The sequence below is a fragment of the Mobula birostris genome, chromosome 3, assembly GCF_030028105.1.
Source record: "Mobula birostris isolate sMobBir1 chromosome 3, sMobBir1.hap1, whole genome shotgun sequence".
Lineage (NCBI taxonomy): Eukaryota > Metazoa > Chordata > Chondrichthyes > Myliobatiformes > Myliobatidae > Mobula > Mobula birostris.
In genome coordinates, this window is record NC_092372.1 from 223,513,974 (window position 1) to 223,541,436 (window position 27,463).

General features: G+C 44.2%; 1 protein-coding gene across 6 annotated transcripts in view; it reads left to right on the forward strand.

Annotated features, from left to right (window-relative positions):
- Nucleotides 1-27,463, forward strand: part of bmb (brambleberry) — a 71,343-nt gene that overhangs the window by 12,107 nt on the left and 31,773 nt on the right. For 3 of the 6 annotated variants that reach the window (XM_072254228.1, XM_072254227.1, XM_072254231.1), the window contains exons 2-9: nucleotides 3,792-3,920; nucleotides 5,643-5,828; nucleotides 7,497-7,719; nucleotides 14,623-14,739; nucleotides 17,385-17,564; nucleotides 19,140-19,346; nucleotides 19,810-19,927; nucleotides 22,601-22,662. In XM_072254228.1, the coding sequence (XP_072110329.1) occupies nucleotides 3,792-3,920; nucleotides 5,643-5,828; nucleotides 7,497-7,719; nucleotides 14,623-14,739; nucleotides 17,385-17,564; nucleotides 19,140-19,346; nucleotides 19,810-19,927; nucleotides 22,601-22,662 (1,222 nt within the window). Of the gene's footprint in view, nucleotides 1-3,791; nucleotides 3,921-4,722; nucleotides 4,827-5,642; nucleotides 5,829-7,496; nucleotides 7,720-14,622; nucleotides 14,740-17,384; nucleotides 17,565-19,139; nucleotides 19,347-19,809; nucleotides 19,928-22,600; nucleotides 22,663-27,463 lie in introns of all 6 variants that reach the window. The other 3 variants (XM_072254232.1, XM_072254229.1, XM_072254233.1) reach the window with 3 other exon arrangements.

Sequence of the window (27,463 nt, forward strand, 5' to 3'; positions counted from 1 at the left end):
CTGACTCTGCCTTCTTCTTCAGCCCATCAGCCCTGCCGAGGCATAGACCGCTGACAGCAGCTCACTAGAGTCCTCCGTCCTGGGCAGAAGGTTGATCAGCAACTGTAGCTTCTGCTTTCACTGCATGTGTCTTCTAGGCGAAGGTCCTTCCTTTCCCAGGGATGAGGTCTTTGGAGCTTCTGTTGGTGTTTCTGTAGCTCTGGAGTTTTCTGGGATAGGATTGCTGGCCTCGTGTCCTATGCGCCTCCTTTCGCCGGTGGGCTTGGGTCTGTGCATAATGGAGTTCAGACTGATTATTGGTACTGCAATAGATCCCTAGGCAAGTAACATAGGCTGGAGTTCCTGATCCTGATAGAATAAACGGTTGAGTTTTTATTTTATAAATTCATCACAGTAACAGGTCTTTCCAGCCCATGAGCCTGTATTGCTCTTTTACACCCATGTGATCAATTAACCTGCTAACTGGTGTGCCTTTGGACTGTGGGAGGAAAGCAGGGCACCCAGAGGAAACCCACACAGTAATGAGGAGAATGTACAAACTCCACAGAGTAGTGGAAATTGAACTAACCAAACACTACTCACTTTTTCAGGTTAGACTGATGCTGTTTATTTTGGGCCTCCTTCCCTTCCTCTCCCCTGAATACTTAACATCTTCAGGAAGTGTTCAGCTAAATTACTGCTTCTATGCAGCAGACTACTTCCCATGAGTTCTTTATTAATTAATGACCAGATTCTTCACAACTTTATAGATCCACCCCCAACTATGGATGTAGCTTTTCCTCCCCCCCCCCCACCCCCCTCCTTTTTTTTGGGATAAAATCTCGCTCTTGTAAATCTTCCGACTTTAGTAGGTTTTCAGCCTGTGGTGCAAAAGACTACCAGGCTTCAGGAAGGATGCATTTACGCTTGAGCAGGGGTCCCCAATCTTTTTTGCACCGCGGACCAGTTTAATATTGACAATATTCTTGCGGACTGGCCCCCCTCCCCGGTGTTCAAGTGGGGTTAAACTCACCTCAACATGTCTTTTACAGTTGGGGTTGCCAACTTTCTCACTCCCAAATAAGAGACAAAAGTAGCAGTCAAATCCCGGGACACTTGTGTTTAGCCCAGGAAAGACTACTATGACCATGAAGCCTTGCGCAGGCTCCTGTGTGCTCATGCGTGACGTGCGCATGTGTGTACTTGCCGATTTCCCCCCCCCCTTACAAATCGGTTTTTCCTTAATCATCCCGACTGCGCTGCACATACATTATTTCTACTTAATATAGGTTGTGTATTTATCTTATCATTCCTGCTTTCACTATATGTTAATGTTATTTTAGGTTTTTGTGTTATTTGGTGTGATTTGTTAGGTTATTTTTTGGGTCTGGAAACACTGAAAAATGTTTCCCATATAAATTAATGGTAATTGCTTCTTCGCTTCACGCCATTTCGGCACGAAAGGTTTCATAGGAACGCTCTACTTTAGCGGGGGAAATATGGGACAAACCAATTTAGCCCGATATATGGGATGTCCCGGCAAATACGGGACAGTTGGCAACCCTATGTTCAAGTTCAACAGTGCGTGACAGGGAATGAGGAAAGGTGCAGCTGACTCATATCGTTTCCTCACGGCCCGGTGGTTGGGGACCGCTGCACTAGAGAAGATGCAGAGAAGATTTACAAGGATATTGTAAATTGGAGGGCTCGAGTTGTCAGGAGAGATTGGACAAGATGGCCCTGTTTTCCCTGGTGTGAAGGAGGCTTATTGTCGTTATGTGCTGTGTGAGCAGGCAATTATGGAGACCATGATGTTCCTGGCAAATTGTTCTACAGAAGTGATTGAACATTATCTTCTGGGCAGTGTCTTTACAAGTCAGGTGAGCCTAGCCATTATCAATATCCTTCAAAGATTGTCTGCCTGATGTCAGTGGTCGCATAGCCAGGACTTATGATCTGCATCGGCTGCTCAGACGACCATCCACCACCTTCTCCCATGGCCTCACGTGACCCTGATTAAGCAGCTAAGCAGGTGCTATACCTTGCCCAAAAGTGACCTGCAGGCTAGCGGAGGGAAGGAGTGCCTTACACCACCTTTGGTAGAGACGTATCTCCACCTCGCCACCCGCAGAGCTGGCTGAAAGGTGATACAATAGGGGTGTATAATTGAGAGGTAGAGGAGATGGCCAATGTCTGTTTCCTATGTAAGGGTGTCTAAAACTGAAGGACATGGGTTTCAGGCAACAGAGGAGGTTTAAAGCAGATCTGAAGGTCAAGTGGTTTGTATTTGGAGTGAGTTGCCAGGGGAGGAGATGGAGGCAGGAACAGTAACAACATTTAGGGGGATCAGGATAGGTACATGAATGAGCAGAGCATGTGTGGACATGGAGTTCATACATGCAACTAGGGTTAGTATTAAATAGGCATGATGATTGGCGTGGTCACTGTGGGCTAAAGGGCCTGTTTCAACATTGTACAACCCTGATTCTATAAGAGTGTCAAAGTAGAACTGCTGATGTCGAATGGCGGTGGATGGCTCAGGACTGCATCTCCCACTTATTATAGGAAAGCCTGATATTCATAATGCTGAAAGGATAACAACTTGACTGCATGGCATTGCAAATGTTCTGTGCTCATGCTGCTTTACTGGGGTGCTATGAAGATGATAATTGCCTGTAATCCCCTCTAATGAGTCAAATGAATTGACTTTGTTTTTTACATCCTTCACATACATGGGGAGTAAAAATCTTTACGTTACGTCTCTGTCTAAATGTGCAATCATAGTAACTTATAATATATAGAACAGTCAATGTAACGTAGAAATACAGTTGTATCAGTGTGAATTAATCAGTCTGATGGCCTGGTGGAAGAAACTGTCCTGGAGCCTGTTGGTCCTGGCTTTTATGCTGTGGTACTGTTTCCTGGATGGTAGGAGCTGGAATAGATTGTTGGGGTGACTTGGATCCCCAATGATCCTTCGGGCCCTTTTTACACACCTGTCTTGTAAATGTCCTGAATCATGGGAATTTCACAACGACAGATGTGCTGGGCTGTCCGCACCACTCTCTGCAGAATCCTGCGATTAAGGGAGGCATAGTTCCCATACCAGGCAGTGATGCAGCCAGTCAGGATGCTCTCAATTGTGTCCCTGTAGAAAGTCCTTAAGATTTGGGGGTCCATATCAAACTTCCTCAACCATCAGAAGTGAGGGGTGCTGTTGTACCTTTCTCACCACACAGCTGGTGTGTATAGACCACGTTGTGAAATTCTCGGGGATGTGGATGCTGAGGAACTTAAAGCTGTTCACCCTCTCAACCCCAGATCCATTGATGTCAATAACGGTTAGTCTGTCTCCATTCCTCCTGTAGTCCACAACCAGCTCCTTCGTTTTTGTTGCAATGCTGTCGTAACTGCTGTCTGTGTACTCTCCTTGATCAGCACCAATCTCAGACTATATTTGACAAAAGAGAACTGTGCACATTTTTGTTTCCTGCCCATTCCAGCGTTGTGATTATCGGTGGTTCCACACGATGGGTTTGAGCACAGATAAACATTTATTCCATCGTCTCAGTTGCTTGTTTCCAAATTCTTCAGCGTTTTAACTCTTCCACCTAACTCCTCCCAGCTGCTCACTTCATCCCCTCTCCTCCAACACCCACCTTATTCCAGCTTCTTTGTTTCCAGTCCCAATGAAGAGTCTTGGCCCAAAGCATCAATTGGTTATTCGTCAACCTACACACTGCCTGACCTGCTGAGTTCCTCTGACATTGTGCATGTTGCTCACTTGGAGTTAATGTTTTCTTTTAATGTAGGTGATAGCTGAATTAACATCGTCCTGCAGTGATCTCTCAGAAGAGGAGCTTTCCAAACTTGGGGTGTCCTTGTTCAACTGCCAAGCAGCTGCCGAGCATCGTCAAACCTACCTCTGCACAGCAGACATGGTAAAAGTGGCTTCTTTTGATACTGGGGAGAGAGATAATGAGGAAAACCACAGACCATGGAGCTGAGAGTGAGGATGGAAATGGCGCATAAAACACCAAAGCAACACACACAAAATGCTGGAGGAATTCGGCAAGTCCTGCAGCATCTATCGAATGAAGCAGTCGATGTTTTATTCTGGCATCTTCCCCCTTCCTTTCCAGTCCTGAAGCAGAGTCTCTGCCTGAAACGTTGACTGTTTATTCATTTCCATCGGTGTTGGATTCCTCCAGCATTTTGTGTGTGTTACTCTGGATTTCCAGCATCTGCAGACTTTCTCGTGTTTATATTAAAACACCAACCTTTTTGTTACTCAGTTAAACCAAGTAACTTTCAAACTCGCCTTTGTTCTAAATCTAATAGATCATGAGCTGATGGCAACTATTTTACAAATCACAGTAAAGTATGCTTAAAGTTTCAGTTAAATATTTTTGTGTACCTGCTGTTTGCTTATCTGATTATGTATTCACATTGAGATGTGTGTTATCTTTTGTTTTGCTGATCCCTTTTACTTGCACAATTTTTTGTCTTCTGCACAGTGGCTGTTGGTTCGTCTTTATTTGTGTGTAGCTTTTCATAAATTTAATTGGGGTAGCACATAGCATAGTGGCCATGCTAGCACAACACTTTACAGCAATCATCTCCAAGATGCTGTTTGATTCCTGCTGCTATCTGTAAGGAGCCTGTACGCTCTCCCTGTGACTGTGTGGGTTCAAAGGTTCATTTATTATCAAATGATACAACTCTGAAATTCTTTTTCTCCAGATAACCGTGAAACCAAGAAAGAAAAGAACAGCAGCACGATCATTAACCCTCCCTGCACAAAAAACCGAACAGGCACATCAACCCCTAAATCTCCCGCGCACAAAGTAAGGAGAAAGATCGGGCAAAAAGCAGAATATTTAAAAAAAAAAAAAAAACTCTGGGTGAGGGGTGTGGAGGTGTGGATGGAAACCTATAGGCTGAGTCCACGTCCAAAACGCAGGAAACCTGGGCAACATTCTCTGGGCCCAGTGGCAACCTTTCCTTCTCCAGCAGCAGAGCGATCCCACCAGTGAGCAAGAGGTTTCCTTGCATCCCACATTCCAAAACATATGGATAGTCAGTGAGTTGTGGACATGCTGTGTTGGTGCCAGAATCATTACAACACTCGTGGGCTGCCCAGTGTAATCATCACAAATAATGCATTTCACTGTGTTTCAATGTACATGTGACAAATAAAATGCCTCTGCCCAAAACATTTCCTGATTAAAGGTACATTAATGATCAAAGAATGAATAAATTATACAGCCTTGAGATTCATCTGCTTCCAGGCAGCAACAAAGCGAGAAACCCGAAATAACCCAATTTTTAAAAAAGACCAACACCCAATATGCAGAGAAAGACAAATCATGCAACCAATAAAAGCAAGCAACAGCATTCCAAACCAAACTGAGTCCATAGGCCCGGAGTAGGCCCAGAGCCTCATTCTCAGCTCATCACACAGTGGGGCAGATCGCTGTGAAGCTCACAGACACAAAATGCATTGCTTCAATCCTCTCTCTAGATGCTGCCTGACCTGCTGAGTACCTCCAGCACAGGGTGCGTGTGTGAGTCTGCACTGCACTGTAAATCTTCTAGGTTCAAAGACCCAGGCCTTGAAACTGTATGTCTGTATTATTCTTTCTCCCTTTGGTGTCCCCAAGACATTAGCAGAATGCACAAAGGAAATGGACCCCGACACATGGAATGCCTACCACATTGTCAGCAACCGGGCCCTCTCTCTGTGCTATACTGCCCGGCAGCAGGAGTTCAGGAGGAGGACCGAGATGACAGTGAACTCTTTAGTGGCCACAGCTTCCAGTCAGTTGGACGTCATGACAATTCTGAAGGTAAATGTTCTTTTTCTAAATCTTGAACTATAGTTCTCCGGGTCTGAAGCATACAGAATCAATAGCTAATTTTAACTTTCTTCATGGCATGATTATTGGAATTTGATGATTTGAGTTGGACCAGATACATTTGCTTGAAGTTGCAAGGCTCACTTGGTGCTGGAAGAATTGATTAGGTCAGGCAGCACCTATGGAGGGAAATAAACAGTTAACGCTTTGGGCAGAGACCCTTCGTCAGGACTGGAGAGCAAGGACCAACTTTACTCACCATATACATTTTGCATGTACGAAGGGTGATTGATAAGTTCGTGGCCTAAGGTAGAAGGAGTCAATTTTAGAAAACCTAGCACATTTATTTTTCCTACGTTTACACACTTAGTCCAGCAGTCGTGGAGCATACGGATCCCTTCTTTGTAGAAGTCAGCGTCTTGGACCTCCAGAAAGTGGTCCACAGCAGGGGTGATTGATATGTTCGTGGCCTAAGATAGAAGGAGATAAGTTATTAACTTCAAACTTTCTGCATTTTCACTGAGTTAAACTGCACGTGCATGTAACGAGAGCTGTATAACTCATCTCCTTCTACCTTAGAAGGCCACAAACTTATCAATCACCCCTGTTGTGGACCACCTGGAGGTCCAAGACGCTCCTGTTACATGCACGTGCAGTTCAACTCTTTGAGTGAAAATGCAGAAAGTTTGAAGTTAATAGCTCACCTCCTTCTACCTTAGGTCACAAACTTATCAATCACTCCTGCTGTGGACCACTTCTACAAAGAAGGGATCCGTATGCTTCACGACCGCTGGGCTAAGTGTGTGCATGCAGGCGGGGACTATGTTGAAAAATAAATGTGCCAGGTTTTTAAAAATTTATGCCTTCTACCTTAGGCCATGAACTTATCAATCACCCCTCATATTTGAATTTGCTGTTCCGTGTTGGAATGACGTGAAAGAAAAACCAACAACATTCAAAAATAATAAAGAATTGTATGAAAATAAAGACAGAGGTTAAAGTGCAGATATGGAGTAAAATGTGCATTATAAATACAAGCACGTATTAACAATGTAAACAATGAAATCGTTTAAAGTGTTTACAGTGCAGTGATGGAGGTAATAGAGGAGGTAGGGGAGGGCTAACTAGAATGGTTGATCAGATTAAATGCTTGGTGGGGGGGATAAGCTTTTAAGATAGCATGATGGTTTTGTTTAAATAGACCTATAGTGTTTTCTAGAAGGGTGCTTTTGGAAAAGGCAGTGAGCAGGGTGGTGACATCCACAATGATTTTCCTGCCTGCTTTATCCTGGACACGTCCATGTCTGGCAGTGATGGTAGCCAATTACCTTTAGTCTGACTGGACAGTTTGCTCTGGGTTTTGTATATTGTGTGAGGATGCTGCACCAAAGCAGACATCGTGGCAGGAAGGGGATGGGGGAGGGTGGGGAGAAGTCAGGATAAGGTGCATGGCTTATTTGGTTGAACATTTGTACTCTGGGTGAGCAGCGCACTTTGGATTGCTAGAATGTTATTCTTTGGCCTTGCTTCTGTTCCATGGGACTGACTCCAAGTACCAGATCCTCCAAATGACTGGATTCCATCTCTATCTTAAACTGTCCTTCCATGTCTGGAGTGTGTCGTTGGTCTTGCATGCCAAGTGCCTCAAATCTATTACAGGATGGACAAAAGGAGCTGCGAGAGCTGACTGCCTCTTCATTAGAGAAGATTGTTCATGGCCAAAGCACGCTGCTGCTGCAGCAAGAGCAGCTACAAGGCGGACAGCAAGACCTGGAGTCCTCCATTAATGGAAATCTGGAGAGGCTGACCAAAGAAAAGGAGCTGATTGCTAGCGGCCACCAGCAAGTCACAAAGCTGATTGATGGCATCATACTAACCATGGGTAAGTTGAATCATAAGACATGGAAACAGAATTACGACATTCAGCCCATTGAATCTGCTTGCCATTTGATCACAACCAGTTGGTTTTCTCTCCCAACTTCATTGGCCCGTGTTGGTCTCCCAGTGGCCAGGTGAGGAGCTAAATCCCACCACATTCATGCCCACAGGGCTTATAAGAACAGGAGCAAGAGTCTGCCATCTGGCTCATCGAGCCTGTTCTGCCATTCAATAAATCATGGCTGGTCTGGCTGTGGACTTAAACCCTACCTCCACCCCCATAACTCCCCTGCTATGCAAAAATCTGTCTAACTGTGTCAGGAATGTATTTCATAAGGTAGCCTCTACTGCTTCGCCGGGTGAAAAATTCCACTGATTCTCTACACCCTGGGTAAAAGCAGTTCCTTCTCACCTCCATCCTAAATCTATTCTCCCAAATCTTGAGGCTGTCCCATAGTTCAGCGGTCCCCAACCACTGGGGCGCGGACCGGTACTGGGCCGCAAAGCATGTGTTACCAGGCCGTGAGGAAACGATATGAGTCAGCTGCACCTTTCCTCATTCCCTGTCATGCACTGTTGAACTTGAACATAGGGTTGCCAACTGTCCTGTATTTGCTGGGACATCCCATATATTGGGCTAAATTGGTTTGTCCCGTATTTCCCCCGCTAGGGTAGAGCGATTCCATCAAACCTTTCGTGTTGAAATGGCGTGAAGCGAAGAAGCAATTACCATTAATTTATATGGGAAAAATTTTTGAGTGTTCCCAGTCCCAAAAATAACCTAACAAATCATACCAAATAACACATGAAACCGAAAATAAATAACACTAACCTATAGTAAAAGCAGGAATGATATGATAAATACACAGCCTATATAAAGTAGAAATATTGTATGTACTGTATAGTCGGGAAGATGAAGGCAAAATCGATTTGTGGGGGGAAAATAATCACGTACGCGCATGTGTGCATCACACGTGCACCTCACGCATGCCCGCACAGGTGCCTGAACAAGGCTTCATGGTCATGGTAGTCTTTCCTCAGGAAAAGTGTCCCGGGATTTGACTGCTACTTCTGTCCCTTATTTGGGAGTGAGAAAATTGGCAACCCTAACCGTAAAAGACATGTTGAGGTGAGTTTAACCCTACTTGAACACCACCCCACCTTCCTGGTCGGCCGGTCCGCAAGAATATTGTTAATATTAAACCAGTCCGCGGTGCAAAAAAGGTTGGGGACTCCTGCCATAGTTCTAGTCTCGCCTAGCAATGGAAGCAACTTTCCTACCCCTGTTTCATAATTTTGTTTCTTTAAGATCCCCACTCATTCTCCCGAACCCATCCCAGCAGCGCTACTGAGTGGCACCTACTAGATAACCTACTCCTTCAAGCCTGGTTTGGATTTCAACAGGACCACTTGGTTCCAGACCTCATCACAGCCAGGGTTTGCGCACAGGATACAAAAGGTCATTCTTGTACAATCTTCCACCATTGCAGGCGACTTGGGTCAAAGGATTGAGGGAGACCAGGCTAGAGCAATCGGATTCAGAAAATCATGTGAAGATGGGGTTGTGTGTGAGGTAAAGTGTAGAGTCCATAGGCCAAGGACGTTGATGGGAAGGGATTAGATCAAAACTTGTAATGATGCCTCTGGAAAATGATGGAATCTTAAACACTTTGGTAGCAGCCCAGAAAGGGTAAAGATCTTTAAAAGATCTCAACCTCCAACCTCAGGGTTCAGGTGTCATGTCACCCATAGGCCTACTGCAAAGTCAAAAGAGTGTTGTACACTGTTGTAACCCACTAGACGGGAGCAGCAGCCTCTGTGCACTGATGACAACATGCTGTTCCAACCTAAAAATAGCACAATCCCAAAAGTAAGGGTGTCTCTATCCCAAACAGATCCCCGTTAGTGGTTCAAGTCTATATTAAGTCATCAGAGTTGTTTGTTGTTGTTGTTGTTTTTTTTTTTTTGCAGTCTTGACAAACACCTAATATTAACTTCATGGGTAAGGAATGAAAGGGTTAACGTGTGAGGAGCATTTAGACCATAAGACATGGGAGCAGAATTAGGCCATTCAGCCCATCAAATCTGCTCTGCCATTCCATCATGGCTGATCCAAAATCCCACTCAACCCCATACCCCTGCCATCTCATCATATCCTTTCATGTCCTCACAAATCAAGAAGCTATCAACTTCTGCTTTACATATACTTACAGACTTGGCCTCCACTGCAGCCTGTGGCAGAGCATTCCACAGATTCACTACTCTCTGGCTAAAAAATATTCCTCCCTAACACTGTTCTAAAAGATCGCCCCTCAATTTTGAGGCTGTGCCCTCTTGTTCTGGATACCCCCCACCATAGAAACATCCTTTCCGCATCCACCTTATCATTCGGTAGGTGTCAATGAGATCCCCTTGCATTCTTCTAAATTCCAGTGAGTACAGGTCCAAAGCTGCCAAATGATCCTCATATGTTAACCCCTTCATTCCTGGAATCATCCTCTTGAACCTCATCTGGACTCTACAATGACAACACATTCTTTCAGAGACATGGGGCCCAAAAGTGATGACAATACTACAAGTGTGGCCTGACTAGAGTCTGATAAAGGCTCAGCATTATCTCGTTGCTCTATTCCCTTAAATGACAATATTGCATTTGTCGCCTTCACCACAGACTCCACCTGTAAATTAACCTTCAAGGAGTCTTACATGAGTCCATCTGCACCTCTGATGTTTGAACCTTCTCCCCATAGTCTGCACCATTGTTCCTTAACCAAAATGCATTATCATACATTTCACAACACTGTATTCCATCTGCCACATTCTTTCCCTATTTTTCCAATTTGTCTGGGTCCTGCTGCAATCATTGCTTCTTTGGCACTACCTACCCTCCACCTATCTTTGTAACATCTGCAAACTTTGCCACAAAGCCATCAATTCCATTATCTAAATCAATGACAAACAATGTGAAAGGTAGCGGTCCCAATACTGACCCCTGAAGAACACCACTAGTTACTGGCAGCTTTTTTCCTGTTATGTGCCACAGACTTAGTTTTTAATGTTAAACAGCTATTATTTTCAGTATCTACCCAAATACAGACAATTAAACAAATTACTCCCCCCAAACAAAAATTAGTAGTGCTGTGCATTTTAGCTCTCAAACTGCAGAGGTCTAGGAACAGTTCTTCCCAAGTCTTACTCAGAGTCCTAGAATAGCAATCCAGAAGATTCCAGAAATCCACGAGAACAGGTACAGGTGTCTGTGAGGGAGAGCTCATCAATCCACCTTAAGATGACACAAGGTGACAGTCACAGAAGATTCCAGAAGTCGAGTAGTCGTCACTGAAATACTAGAGTCCATGTAGGGGTAACAAAGTGACGCCTAAGTTCCAAAATCCCTGTAGGGATTTCACAAGGGGACAGTCACGGAATATTCCTTAACACAAGTGGTCGCCAAGTAACACACTCTAATCCACGTACAAGTTAACAAAAAAAATGGTCGCCACAGGATACCCCAGAAATCCAAGTATGGATCCTACAAAGTGACAGTCACGTATCCAATATGCACGTGTGCCGTTAATTATCACAATCTTCTGGACATGAAGAAGTATTAGACGCGCCCGTTGCTGTGGCGAACTCTTCAACTAACTCCACCCAGCTCGCTATCCGGCTGGTAGCTTGCAGTCCGCTGTCCCTTGACTGCGGAATGTTCCACTAACCTCTCCGCATTTTGTTAATGACATCATCCACCCACCTCGTCCAGGTGCCTAAAATGACACTTATGGGGTTTAAAAAAAAAGTTGACATCGAACATTCCCCACTCGCTGCTTCCTGCCTGTCAGCCATTCCTTTATCCACGCCAGTATCTTTCCTGTAATGCCATAGGATTTTATCTTGTTAAGCAGCCTCGTGTGTGGCACCTTATCAAATGCCTTATTAAAATTCAAGTAAATGACATTCACTGCCTCTCCTTTGTCCACTCTGCTTGTTACTTCGTTGAAGAACGCTAACAAATTTGTCAGGCAAGATTTCCCTTGAAAGAAACCATGCTGACTTTGACTTATCATTAGTCTGCAAGTACCTCATCCTTAATAACAGACTACAACATTTTCCCAATGACTGAGGAAGGAACACTTTCCTTAACTGACCTATAATTTCCTTTCTTTCGCCTTCCTCCCTTGTTAAAGAGTGGAGTGACATTTCCAGTCCTCAGGGACCATGCTAGAATCAAGTGATTCCTGAAAGATCATGACCAATGCATTTGTTATCTCTTCAGCAACCTCTCTCAGAACTCTGGGATGTAGTCCATCTGGTCCAGGTGACTTATCCACCTTAAGACCTTTGAGTTCGCCTAGCACTATTTCCTTTGTAATAGCAATGGCACTCACTCCTGCTCCCTGACACTCACAGACCTCTGGTACACTGCTAGTGTCTTCCACAGTGAAGACTGATGCAAAATACCCATTTTCATCTGCCATTTCTTTGTCCCCCATTACTACTTCACCAGTATCATTTTCCAGTGGTCCAATATCAACCCTCACCTCCCTTTTATTTTTTTAACTGAAAGATCTTTTAGTGTCTGCTTTATATTATTAGCCAATTTGCCCTTGATTTCCTCTTTTCCCTTCTTATAGCTTTTTTAGTTGCCTTTTGCTGGATTTTAGAAGCTTCCCAATCATCCAACTTCCCACTCACTTTTGCTATATTATATGCCCTTTCCTGGGCTTTTATGCTCTATAACTCAGTCTCCTGACTAATGAAGGCCAACACACCATATGACTTCTTAATCAACATGCCAACTTGCATGGCAGCTCTAGGGATCAATGGATGTGGACCCCAAGATCATTCTGTTCCCCCACACTGGGGAATCCTGTCATTCACCCTGTATGCTGCCACTCACCTGCCTTTGTGTATTTATGCACAAGCTATAAATACACTCGTCATTTATTGAAGGGTTGGTGTTCTCCACAGAAGTTTTCTAATGAACTGTCCCACTTTTTTCTGGTTTTCTTCAGGAAATCTTTGGATAAGAATGGGAAGTGGAAGCAGGGGTAGATTATCTGGCCCTCCTGTTGTGCTAATCTGCAAGCCTAGAGCTCATATTGTACCTCAATTCCACTTTCCTTGTATGGTGCCTGCAATATTTTGATTCTATGTTGCCAAAATTTTCTCACCCATAAACTAAACCTCTGGTTTAAAAAAAATGACACCGGCATTTGCAAAGCAGACTTGATGGGCCAAGTGGCCTAATTCTGCTCCTATGGCTTATGAAAATAACCAAATGATCTGACATGGTAAACCCCCATTCTACTCATCAGCCCTCTACTTTCTCTGCTACCCCAACTTACTTACGCTTTTCCAGTTCCGATGGAGGGTTTCAGATCCCAAACTATAGGATGTATCTTTCCACAGATGCCCCCAACCTCCCCAGTTGATTTTATTTAAACTAACTTTACAAGAATAATCCCACGAGTGGAAGGGGTAACGGATGTGGAGTGTTTGATAGTTCTGAGCCTGTATCAGCTGAAGTTGAGAAGAGTAAGATCTTAAGATGTAGGAGCAGAATTGGGCAATTCCACCCATTGAGTCTGTTCCACCATTCCATCATGGCTGATTTATTATCCCTCCTAAGCCCATTCTCCTGCCTTAACCTTTCACATCACTACTAATCAGATGCTCCTGGTTTAGAGTCCTGTGGTTGTCAAGCTATTGAACTGCCAGTTTGCCTTGATTATTGATCTCAAAATTGGCCTTGTATCCATTACCTTCTTGACCGTGTGACACTATTCTGATAGCAGATTTCTTTCTACTGGTTGTGTGGCTCTGCACCATAAAGCTTCTTCATTCTGTGAGCTATAAATAATTTCCGTAATGGGAGTGATCTTAGTTTTAGGTACAATAATGATCCCACTCCTTTTCTTAGTTTCAAGTATGATTCCAGATCTGAACTATTGGAATTATCAGGAAATATTAAAAAGTTCAAGTGCTGGCATCAGTGACCTGGTGTCCAAATTAGGAAATCTTCAGATCAGGTGTGTTCCAGGTCACAAGTGAGAATCAGCATCCAGTTTATTAACACTGATGTGTATCGTGAAATCTTGTTTTGTGCAATACATGTACAAAAAAAGGCTGAGTTACAATAAGCAATATATTTAAAAATAAGTAGTACAAAAAATGCAGAAAGTGAGGTAGCGTTTATTATCTATTCAGAAATCTGATGGTGAAGGAGAAGAGACTGCTCTAAAAATGTTGAGTGTCTCCTATACCACTGAGAAGAGGCCATGCCCTGGGTGGTGCAGGTTCTTAATGATGGATGCCGCCTTGTTGAGTCATTGCCTGTTGTAGGTGTTTTCAATTGTAGGGGGGGGTTGTGCCTGTGATGGACCTGGCTAGGTCTACAACCCACTGCAGCTTTGTCAAACTCCACGCATCGGAGCCCCCATACCAGATGGTGAGACAGCCAGTCAGAATGCTCTCCACAGTACATCTGCAGACATTTGCTAGAGTCTTTGACATCCTTGGGAAAGGAAGAGATCATAAATACCTGTGGTGGGGCGAAGACTAGGAGAGACCGACTAACCCAATTGGTGCTGCTGTTTCAGAGGGGATGGTGAAAGCAGTCTGTGGAGATTGACCAAGGTCAGCTCTGCCTGAAAGATGATTGCGAGCTTCTGTGGGGCCAGGTGTGGATGGCAAAGCAATGCTGAAAACAAGTCACAAAACATTGTTAGAGAAATTTGAAGAAAGATGAGATAAAGCAAAATACTCAACAGGTCAGGCAGCAACTGCAGAGAGAGATTAAGCAGTGATTCACTTTTGCTTCTGTTTTGGTGTACTGTAGTGCAGGAGAATCATGAATGGCATTTATTGTGCAGAATCTATATGTATCTTATTTTTATTTTTTCCTTAGAAAATGTCAGTAAACAGTTGACTCACCAGGACTTGCAGCTCCAAGGAAGTCACCAAGCAATTCTAACTGACCTCCTGGAGGTCGGAGCACGTGCTCATCAGATCTACACCAAACTGGGTAAGTTTCCTGCATTCTCAGAACTGTCTTCACTGTGATGGGTCTTCTGCCTCTCTGTTCACAAAGTCTCCTGGTTTCAGTCACCTGAGATCAATTCTGATCATCGGTGGAGTTCATGCGTTCTCCCTGAGAACTTGTGTGGTTCCCCAGATGCTCACATTTCCTCTCGTGTGCCTTGGGAGGGCTACTACTGTAAAATATCCCGTTGGGATAAAGTTGATGGACAAGTGAGAGAAAATGTCACAAGGAAATGTGGAAGAATGCTATTGATAGACCAGGTAGCAAAGCTGGCATAGACTCAATGGGTAGAATGGCCTCCTATATTGTAAGGAAATAGTGAATGTCAAAGAAAAATTTATTATCGAAGTACGTGCTGTATATATTTGCATATAGTACCTTGAGATTTATTTTCTTGCAAGCATTTACAGGAGAATAAAGAAATGCAATAGAATTTTACCAAAAAAATTTACGTGCGTAAAATCTGGCAAACAAATAATATGTAAAAGAAGGCAAGTTGTGCAAAAAAAATCCTGAGAAGGAGAGTTATAAAGAGTCTTTGAAAGTGAGTCGAGGTTGTGGAATCAATTTGTGTCTGGGTGAGGGAAGTTATCCACTTTGGTTCGCGAGCCTGATGGTTGATGGGTAAGAATGGTTCAAAAAGCTGATGATATGGGACCCAAGGCTTCTGTGCCTCCTACCTGATGGGGGTAGTGAAGAGACATGGCCTGATGATGCTGCTGTCATGCAGCAGAGCTCCACGTAAGTGTGTCCCTCAGACACCAGTATGTTTATTGTTTCTGCAGCAGAGCTTTATTAGTGGGAGGCACAAGAGATTCTGCAGACGCTGGAAATCTTGAGCAGTAAACAAAATGCCAGAAAAACTTAACAAGTCAGTCAGCATCTCTGGAGAGGAATCAACAGTCAGCAATTCAGTTCAGTTGAGGAAGGTTCTCAACCTGAAACATCAACTATTTATTCCGCTCTATAGATGGGAAATCAGGTTTTTTTTTCACAGGATGTGGAAAATGGCACCTGGTGAGTTTGCAGGAATACAAAAAAGCAAACCTGTTAAGTCAAATGCCAAACCATCAGCATTTCTGAATAATTTATCTGTCTTGTTTAGAGCTAAGCATGGTAACGGGCAAGCACACACCGTTCAATTACACCCTTGCAACCGATTAACTTACTAACCCATATGTCTTTGGAATGTGGGTGGAACCCAGAAGAAAGCCACGCAGTCACAGGAAGAATGTACAAACTCCCAACAGACAGCTGAAGGAATTCAACCCGGGCTGCTGGAAACTCACTGCCTGGATAGTGCACTTTCAGTTTTCCTGTACTTGAAAGGAGTTTAACAGTGCTCCTGGGGCAAGGGGAACGAAAGAGACCAGTACAGCTTGATGAATCCTCCAAGATGCAACAAAACACAAGACAAAAAACTGCCGATAATAGCAACAGATATCCCCACAGAAATGTGAGACCAAAGGAGAACCTCTCACAACCCCCACCTCCCCAGGCTTTTTATTGTTACCACCAGGACAATGTATTCCAAATCCTGATCATAAACATGAGATTCTGCGGATGCTGGAAATCCAGAGCAGCATACACAAAATGCTGGGGGATCTCAGTAGTTCCAGCAGCATCGATGGAGTGGAATAAACTGATTTATTGAGCAGGATAGGTTTTGAAGAGTCACAGCCCAGTACATCAACTGTTTATTCCTCTCCTTAGCTGCTGCCCGACTTGCTGAGTTCCTTCAGCATTTTGTGATGCTCCAAATCCTAATCAGTATTGCTTTAAAAAAAAATCTTGACGGCCTCTTTAAATCTGTACAATCTGGTTATCATTCAAAAGTAAAAATCGTGTTAACTCATCTCTACAACTCAGGTCTTCTTGGTTGTCTTTCTCCATAAGAGATGGACCCATGGATTCTTCAGTTTGTTCACTGAACTCAACCCCTTTATCCCTGAAACCATTCAGTAAATCTCTTCTGCGTCCTTGGGTGTTTTCATACTTTGGTACCCTTTGTTTCATGTGGGCCTGGTAAAGCTTTGCCTCATGCAGGATCCATGTGTTCTATTTATTAAATGTTGCACCAATTTATAAAGGTAACTACTTGGTAATCAGTTGCTGGGAAAAAAAGGGGTGTGCAGGGTAAGAGGCATAGGTGGCAAACAGCCAGCGACTTTTCCCCAGGGCAGCAACGGCTAATACAAGAGGACATATTTTTAGGGTGATCGGAGGAAAGTATGGGGGGGGGATGTCAGAGGAAATTTTTTTCTTAAGCACAGTGCCAGGGGTGTGGAATGTGGTGGTAGAGACAGATACATTAGGGACATTGAAACGATTCTTAGCCACATGGATGATAGAAAAATGGAGGGCTGGGAAGAGTTGGATTGATCTCGGAGTAGGTTAAAACATCGGCACAACATTGTGTGTTGAAGTGCCTGTAATGTGCCATGTTCTAAAGCATTTTTGCACACCATAATTGCAAACAAATCCAATAGCTTAGTGGCCTATTTCTGTTCCTGTCTTATGGTCTTGTAATAAAAGAAATTCAGGGATTCCATGACTCAGACATTTTGGTTCTATGCTCTTGACTCTTGAGTTTTGAACAATTATTGACGTTGAACACATTTGCCTAGAGTCGAACCTGGTCCAGTTTGCTGCCCAGCAGTCCCAGACGGCCGTCTACTATGACCAGTTGATGGATAAGCTGCAGAAGATGAACCAGACAGTTACTGTGGTGATGCACATGCTCACCCACCTGGAGAAAGGAGTGAACCAGAGACTGAACAGCATTCAAAGCTTCTTCAACTGGACAGGTATGCAGCCAAGTGCATTTGTACTAGGGTGCTATCTCTCTCCTTGGATGCAGTTAAATTTTAACATTACAGAGTTAAAACAAAACTGTTGGAAATTTGAAAGACAAGCATAATAACTAAAGTGTGTAGTGGTCCCTGTGGTTGGGGGGGGGGGAGGTGGGAGGGGGGAGAAAGTGAGAAAATGGGTTGCAAAGAACAAAGAAACTGTCTGGGGATAGGGATGGAAGGAAGTGTAGCTTGACGATGTCATAGAGATGGTAATGAAGGCTTGTTAAATATGACTCAGCAAATCAGGCAATATCTATGGAGGGGAATAAACAGTTGATATTTGGAGCTGAAACTCTTCATGTCCTGATACTGCCTCCATAGAAGCTCCTGACTTGCTGAGTTCCTCCAGCATTTCGTGCATGTTGCTAATGATTTCCAGCATCTGAGAAATCTCTTGTTTTTGGTAAACATGACCTTTTTTTTTGGCAAGGTAAAGTAGAGGGAGCTGAGTGAGAATAGGTGAAACTAAGATTTATTTTATTTACTCAAGCTACCGCATGGAACAGGCCCTTCCAGCTGCACCGCCCAGCAATTCCCCAATTTAACCCTTGCCTAAACACAGGTCAGTTTATAATGACCAATTAACCTACCAACTGGCATGTCTTTGGACTGTGGGAGGAAACCAGAGCACCCTGAGGAAATCCGTGTGGCCACAGGGAGGGCGTATAAACTCCTTGCAGACAGCAGAAGCTTAACACAACATGCAAAATCTATATTAAAAAGAAAAATGTGCTTTAAACCACTGGGAAGGGAGGAAGGAGTTGAGGGAACACAAGAACTGTAATGGATTGGAGACCAAAAGAGTCGAGCTGTTCATGGAATTTAATATGGTCTTCAAATTACCCAATTTGTATTGTCTGCTGGATTGGTAGTTGTTGTGAATTGATTAGAATATAGAAGCAAGGATGTAATGTTGGAGCTTTACAAAGCACTGGTGAGACCTCACTTGGAGTACTGTGAGCAGTTTTTGGTCCTTTACCTTTTTTTTAAAAAAAAAAAAAAAAAGACAATGATTCCAGGAATGACAAGGTTTGATCTGAAGAGCGTTTGATGGCTCTGGGCCTGTAGTTGCTGAAATTCAGAAGAATGGTGCTGGGGTGGGGGAGCAGGGGGGAAATCTTATTAAATGCTGAAAGACCTTGAGAGTGGATGCGGAGAAAATGTTTCCTATGGTGGAGGAGTCTATGACCAGAGGGCTCAGCCTCAGAATAGAGGGGTGTCTATGTAAAACAAAGATAAGGAATTTCTTTAGTCAGAGGGTAGTGAATCTCTGGAATCTGTTGCCAAAGGTGGTTGTGTTGGCAAAGTCATGGGGTATATTTAAGGCGGAAGTTGAGAAATTATTGATCAGTCAGGGCATGAAAGCATACAGGGAGAAGGCAGGAGATCAGGGTTGAGAGGAAAATGGATTAACCATGACAAAGTGGTGGAGCAGACTCAATGGGCCAAATGGCCTAATTCTGCTCCTATATCTTATGGTCTATGGAATTATCTGTACTGGGGTAACTCATAACTTGATGTTCACAGGGGGAAACCAGCATGTGATCTACACCTCCATTGTACACGTCAGTTACTTCCTGATCTCTGCCCTCATCATGGCATTTCTGCAAACTCCAGGCTTCTCCAGAGCAGTCTTATTGGTCTTGGTTCTGCTGAATGCCTTGTCCGAGTTCAACTGCTGCATCTCCTTCGACTTCAAGTGTCTCAGTCTGTTCCTGACCTTGACGGTGGTTGGTAAGTGAAGGTTAACGGCCTATTGACAGATGGTGTGAGGACTGAAAATTGACTTGTTTGCTTTTTTTTGTTTGAATTGTTAACTGATCCTGACCTGTTTACTGTGCTCAACTTTTGAAAAAAAAAATCTTTTCTCCCAAATTCATTTCCAAATGTTTCTGACTGTCAAATCAAGGGTGCCACAGCAGTATAGCAGTTAGTATGATGCTATTACAGCTCAGGGCGTTAGAGTTCAGTTCCGGTGTCCTTTAAGAAAGTTTCTACGTCCTTCCTGAGTGCACATGAGTTTCCTCCGGGTGCTCTGGTTTCCTCCCACAGTCCAAAGATGTACTGGTTAGTAGGTTAATTGTAAATTGTCCTGCGATTAGACGGGTTAAATTGGTGGGCTGGAAGGGTGATGTTTCTCTAAATAAGATTTTTTGACTTGTTTAACAGGTGAACTTTGTCAAACTATTTTGTCTAGGTAACTGGCTGCTAGTTAATTGCTTTGGTGCCCAGAAGAGGACGTTTTTACCAGATCGCCCATCTACTCCAGTTATGTCATCTGAGGGGCCAGGGTTTCTCACCTCCACTCCTGAGCAGTATGGATTGCACATTTATACCTTTTTGTAATCTAGTCTGAATAACACAGATGCAAGGCTGAATGAGATCCCTATGGCACTGACCATTGACTTCTGTACTGCGACTTGTCAATGTGACCTTAATCGATCAGGGATTATTATCACTGCCATATCATGAAATCTGATCTGAGGTGAGGTGCTCAATGTTCTGACCACTGGATCTGGGAGAGCAGGCAAGGACTAGTGCTCTTGTTTTCTGTCCAGTACATGTGTATATAGACTGAAGGACAGTGTTTCTTGTTACAAACAAGAGGAAGTCTGCAGATGCTGGAAATCTGAGCAACACAGACAAAATGCTGGAGGAACTCAGCAGGCCAGGCAGCATCAATGGGGGGAAAAGTACAATTGACATTTCGGGCCGAAACCCTTCGGCAGGACTGGAGAAAAAAAGCTGAGGAGTGGATTTGAAAAGTGGGGGAGGGGAGAGAGAAACACCAGGTGACAGGTGAAACTTGGAAGGGGAGGAATGAAGCAAAGTGCTAGGAAGTTGATCAGTGAAAGAGACAAGGCCATGGAAGAAAGAAGGGGAGGGGAGAAATGAGCATTAGAGGGAGGCGATGGGCAGACAAGGAGATAACATGAGAGAAGGACAAAGGGGTGGGAAATGATGAAGGTGGGCAGGTGGAGGCATTACTGGAAGTTTGAGAAATCGTTATCAGGTTGGAGGCTACCCAAACAGAGTACAAGGTGTTACCCCTCCTACCCAAGTGTGGCCTTATTCTGACAGTGGAGGAGGTCATGGATAGAAATATCAGAATGGGTAGTGGAATTAAAATGGGTGGCCACTGGGAGATCCTGCTTGTTCTGGCGGATGGAAACATAGAACCATAGAAAGATAGAAAACCTACAGCACAATACAGGCCCTTTGTGCCGAACATGTCCCTACCTTAGAAATTACTAGGGTTAATCATAGCCCTCTATTTTTCTAAGCTCCATGTACCTATCCAAAAGTCTCTTAAAAGACCCTATCATATCCACCTCCACCACCGTTGCTGGCAGCCCATTCCATGCACTCACCACTCTCTGAGTAAAAAAACTTACCTCTGACATCTCCTCTGTACCTACTCCTAAGCACCTTAAACCTGTGCCCTCTTGTGGCAGCCATTTCAGCCCTGGGAAAAAGCCTCTGACTCCGAACGGTCGGTGCCTCTCATCATCTTATACACCTCTATCAGGTCACCTCTCACCTTCTGTCACTCCAAGGAGAAAAGGCCGAGTTCACTCAACCTGTCTTCATAAGGCATGCTCCCCAATCCAGGCAACATCCTTGTAAATCTCCTTTGCACGCTTTCTATGGGTTCCACATCCTTCCTGTAGTGAGGTGACCAGAACTGAGCACAGTACTCCGAGTGGGGTCTGACCAGGGTCCTATATAGCTGCAACATTACCTCTCAGCTCCTAAATTCAAAACCATGATTGGTGAAGGCCAATACACCGTATGCCTTCTTAACCACAGAGTTAACCTGCGCAGCTGCTTTGAGCGTCCTATGGGCTCAGACCCCAAGATCCCTCTGATCCTCCACACTGCCAAGAGTCTTACCTTTAATACTATATTCTGCCATCATATTTGACCTACCAAAATGAACCACTTCACACTTGGAGCATAGGTGTTTGGCGAGCCCAATCTATGTTGGGTCTCACCGATGTACAAGAGGCCACACTGTGAGAAGCAAGTGCTTCACCTGCCCCTACACCACCTCCCTCACTACCATTCAGGGCCCCAAACAGTCCTTCCAAGTGAGTCTGTTGGGATCATTTGCTGTGTTTAGTGCTCCCGAAATGTCGACTGTACGTTTTTCCATAGGTTTGGCCTGGCCTGCTGAGTTCCTCCAGCATTTTGCGTGTGTGTTGCTAGTCTTTGTAGCTAACTATTCCTGCTGTAGGTGGCAGGATGCATGTTTCTGAAAGTTCCTAAATATGGTAGCATTGTGATTAGCGTAATGCTTTACAGGCCCAGTGAGTCCATGCTGCCTAGTTACACCCATGTAACTAATGAACCTACTAACCTGTACGTCTTCGGAATGTGGGAGGAAACCAGAGCATCTGGAGGAAACGCACGTGGTCACAGGAAGAACATGCAGAGCCCTTATAGACGCTGGTAGGAATCGAACCTGGTTCGCTGGCACTGTACAAGTGCTACACCAACCACTGTGCTACAGTTTAGCGGCCAGCTCACCGTTGTCTGTATGTGACTGCGTGGATTTGAGGTGCCCTGGTTTACTCCCACGTTCCAAACACATGGGCTAGTAAGTTGTGGGATTTCTGTGTTGGTGCTGGAAGTGTGGTGACACTTGTGGGCTGCCCCCAACACATCCTCAGATTATGTTGGTTTCGAAGTACCTGCCACCACTGAAGTCTCATCACTAGTACAGGTAGCTGTTTTCTGTTTACCATTCACCTGTGCTGTGCACGCCAAATGCATTTTGCATTGCATTTTATTAACTTGCCTCTGGTAATATTTTGCTTTATGTGCTGTGTGTGATGTATTTTGTGGGTGCACCATGGTCCAGAGGGTTGTTTTCTTGTTCGGTTGTATATATGTACAGTCAGATAACAATAAACTTGAACTCGACAAAGCTAATCTCTCTATAATAAAGCTAATCTTGATGGTTTTGTGTTTTTCTTTCCCCCCAGCAAGTGTTCATTTTCCAGACTGGGAGAAGAACTGGATAAACTAGATCATGGTGGCTTGCAAGGTAAAAAGTTTGTTGCAAGTAACCCGAGGCAGAAAATTGCAGTACCTGGCAAATGTAATTTTACTTCATGTTCCTAAGCTCCGGAACCTGGGCCTTAGCACTCAGATCTGCAGCTGGATCTTCAACTTCCTCACAGACAGGACCCAGGCTGTAAAAATAGGGGACAAGCTCTCCTCTACAGTCACCCTCCGGGAGAAGGTTCAGGAGCTTGAAGACTCGTATGGCCAGATTTTTGGAACAGCTTCTTTCCAACTGTGATAAGACTGCTGAACGGATCCCGACCCGGATCTGGGCCATACCCTCCAAATATCGGGACCTGCCTCTCGGTTTTTTGCACTACCTTACTTCCCATTTTTCTATTTTTGATTTATGATTTATAATTTAAATTTTTAATATTTGCTAATTTTAACCTTATTAATATTTTTAATATTTGTAATCCAGGGAGTGTGAAGCGCAGAATCAAATATTGCTGTGATGATTGTACGTTCTAGTACCAATTGTTTGGCGACTATAAAGTATAAAAGTATGTTGCTGTAGAGGAATCACTTGGCCGTGGAAATCTGTGGTCTTGCAGCGATTGTCCTATACTCTTGTTGTATTGAGGAGGGAGAAACTCCCAACTGAGGGAGTTCTAGCCAGTGGGCTGGTTCCATTGATGGGTGGTGACGTTACGTTTTCTGCTGCTGAAGGATGAGGGATGCTGGTGACCTTGGCGTGGGTAAGGTGGCTTGTCAGTATGTGGGCATCATGGCGGCAGCCACTGTAACAGTTTACCACACTGCCTGTAGGATCGGGGTTTGTTTCCTGCTGTCTGTCTGTGGACTGTAGGGAGTTGGTACCGCACTGCCTGTAGGATCGGGGTTTGTTTCCTGCTGTCTGTAGAGTGTAGGGAGTTGGTACATTCTTCTGGTTCTGTGGCTTTCCTTTGGATTCTCGAGTTTTCTCCCACAATCCATACAGGTTTGTAAGAGTAAAAAGACTCTGAATGGAGTTGTGCACAGGCCTCTGAACAGTAGCCAGGATGTGGGCTGTAAATTACAATGGAAAATAGAAACATTATATCAAAAGGGCAATTTTTTGGTCATGGAGGATTTCAATATGCGGGTAGAAAGCTACATATTGGTGCTGGATCAGGTGGAAGAAGGCAGCATGCATGAGGTTTAGGAAGCAAGGATCAGATGGGTTGACTGAGGAATATAGGGTAGCAAGAAAGGAGCTTAAGAAGAGGCTGAGGAGAGCAAGAAGGGGGCATGAGAAGGCCTTGGCCAGTAGGGTAAAGGAAAACCCCAAGGCATTCTTCAATTATGTGAAGAACAAAAGGATGACAGGAGTGAAGGTAGGACTGATTAGAGATAAAGGTGGGAAGATGTGCCTGGAGGCTGTGGAAGTGAGTGAGGTCCTCAATGAATACTTCTCTTCAATATTCACCAATGAGAAGGAACTTGATGACAGTGAGGACAATATGAGTGAGGTTGATGTCCTGGAGCATGTTGATATTAAAGGAGAGGAGGTGTTGGAGTTGTTTGTTGGAGTTGTTAAAATACATTAGGATGGATAAGACCCCGGGGCCTGATGGAATATTCCCCAGGCTGCTCCATGAGGCGAGGGAAGAGATTGCTGAGCCTCTGGCTAGGATCTTTATGTCCTCGTTGTCTATGGGAATGGTACCGGAGGATTGGAGGGAGGCGAATGTTGTCCCCTTGTTCAAAAAAGGTAGTAGGGGTAGTCCAGGTAATTATAGACCAGTGAGCCTTGCGTCTGTGGCGGGAAAGCTGTTGGAAAAGGTTCTTAGAGATAGGATCTATGGGCATTCAGAGAATCATGGTCTGATCAGAGACAGTCAGCATGGCTTTGTGAAGGGCAGATCGTGTCTGACAAGCCTGATAGAGTTCTTTGAGGAGGTGACCAGGCATATAGATGAGGGTAGTGCAGATGGTTTTTTTTGAGCAGCTTGTGGTTGAAGCCACTAGGGGATCAGCTATTCTGGGTTAAGTGTTGTGTAATGAACTTCATTTTATTCGGGCGCTTAAGGTAAAGGAACCCTTGAGAGTCAGTGATCATAATATGATAGAACTCGCCTTACAATTTGAGAGGGGAGAAGCAAGTCAGACGTATCAGTGTTACAGTGGAGTAAAGAGAATTACAGAGGCATGAGAGAGGAGCTGGTCAAAGTTAATTGAAAGGGAACACTAGCAAGGATGACAGCAGAACAGCAATGGCTGGAGTTTCTGGGAGCTATTTGTAAGGTGCAGGATAGATGCATCCCAAGGCAGGATAACGAAACAGTGGCTGACAAGGAAAGTCAAAGCCAACATAAAAGCTAAAAAGGGCATATAATAGAGCAAAAATTAGTGGAAAGAGGGAGGACTGGGAAACTTTTAAAAACTAACAAAAGGCAACTTGGGACATAAGGAGAGAAAAGATGAGATATGAAGGTAAGCTAGTGAACAAGATGATACCAAAAGTTTTTCCAATATGTAAAGAATAAGAAGCGAGTAGATATTGGACTACTGGAAAATGACAAGGAAATGGCGGACAAACTGAATAAGTATTTTGTATCAGTCTTCACTGTGAAGACATGAGCAGAATGCCAGAAGTTCGAGAATGTCAGGAGGCAAAAGTGCAGTTGCTGTTACTAGGGAGAAGGTGCTTGGCAAATTGAAAGGTCTGAAGGTAGATGAGTTACCCGGACTAGATGGACAATACCACAAGTTTTTGATAGAGGTAGCTGAAGAAATTGTGCAGGCATTAGTCATTCTCTTTCAAGAATCAAAAGATTCTGGCATTGTTCTAGAAACATAGAAACATAGAAAATAGGTGCAGGAGTAGGCCATTCGGCCCTTCGAGCCTGCACCGCCATTTATTATGATCATGGCTGATCATCCAACTCAGAACCCCGCCCCAGCCTTCCCTCCATACCCCCTGATCCCCGTAGCCACAAGGGCCATATCTAACTCCCTCTTAAATATAGCCAATGAACTGGCCTCAACTGCTTCCTGTGTCAGAGAATTCCACAGATTCACCACTCTCTGAGTGAAGAAGTTTTTCCTAATCTCGGTCCTAAAAGGCTTCCCCTTTATCCTCAAACTGTGACCCCTTGTTCTGGACTTCCCCAACATCGGGAACAATCTCCCTGCATCTAGCCTGTCCAATCCCTTTAGGATTTTATACGTTTCAATCAGATCCCCCCTCAATCTTCTAAATTCCAACGAGTACAAGCCCAATTCATCTTTCTTCATATGAAAGTCCTGCCATCCCAGGAATCAATCTGGTGAACCTTCTTTGTACTCCCTCTATGGCAAGGATGTCTTTCCTCAGATTAGGGGACCAAAACTGCACACAATACTCCAGGTGTGGTCTCACCAAGGCCTTGTACAACTGCAGTAGTACCTCCCTGCTCCTGTACTCAAATCCTCTCGCTATAAATGCCAGCATACCATTCGCCTTTTTCACCGCCTGCTGTACCTGCATGCCCACTTTCAATGACTGGTGTATAATGACACCCAGGTCTCGTTGCACCTCCCCTTTTCCTAATCGGCCACCATTCAGATAATAATCTGTTTTCCTATTTTTGCCACCAAAGTGGATAACTTCACATTTATCCACATTAAATTGCATCTGCCATGAATTTGTCTACTCACCCAACCTATCCAAGTCACTCTGCATCCTCCTAGCATCCTCCTCACAGCTAACACTGCCACCCAGCTTCGTGTCATCCGCAAACTTGGAGATGCTGCATTTAATTCCCTCATCCAAGTCATTAATATGTATTGTAAACAACTGGGGTCCCAGCACTGAGCCTTGTGGTACCCCACTAGTCACTGCCTGCCATTCTGAAAAGGTCCTGTTTATTCCCACTCTTTGCTTCCTGTCTGCTAACCAATTCTCCATCCACATCAATACCTTACCCCCAGTACCATGTGCTTTAAGTTTGCACACTAATCTCCTGTGTGGGACCTTGTCAAAAGCCTTTTGAAAATCCAAATATACCACATCCACTGGTTCTCCCCTATCCACTCTACTAGTTACATCCTCAAAAAATTCTATGAGATTCGTCAGACATGATCTTCCCTTCACAAATCCATGCTGACTTTGTCCGATGATTTCACCACTTTCCAAATGTGCTGTTATCACATCTTTGATAACTGACTCCAGCAGTTTCCCCACCACCGACGTTAGGCTAACCGGTCTATAATTCCCCGGTTTCTGTCTCCCTCCTTTTTTAAAAAGTGGGATTACATTAGCCACCCTCCAATCCTCAGGAACTAGTCGAGAATCTAACGAGTTTTGAAAAATTATCACTAATGCATCCACTATTTCTTGGGCTACTTCCTTAAGCACTCTGGGATGCAGACCATCTGGCCCTGGGGATTTATCTGCCTTCAATTCCTTCAATTTACCTAACACCACTTCCCTACTAACAAGTATTTCGCTCAGTTCCTCCATCTCACTGGACCTCTGTCCCCTACTATTTCTGGAAGATTATTTATGTCCTCCTTAGTGAAGACAGAACCAAAGTAATTATTCAATTGGTCTGCCATGTCCTTGCTCCCCATATCAATTCACCTGTTTCTGTCTGTAGGGGACCTACATTTGTCTTTACCAGTCTTTTCCTTTTTACATACCTATAAAAGCTTTTACAGTCAGTTTTTATGTTCCCTGCCAGTATTCTCTCATAATCTTTTCTCCCTTTCCTAATTAAGCCCTTTGTCCTCCTCTGCTGAACTCTGAATTTCTCTCAGTCCTCAGGTGAGCCACTTTCTCTGGCTAATTTGTATGCTGCTTCTTTGGAATTGATACT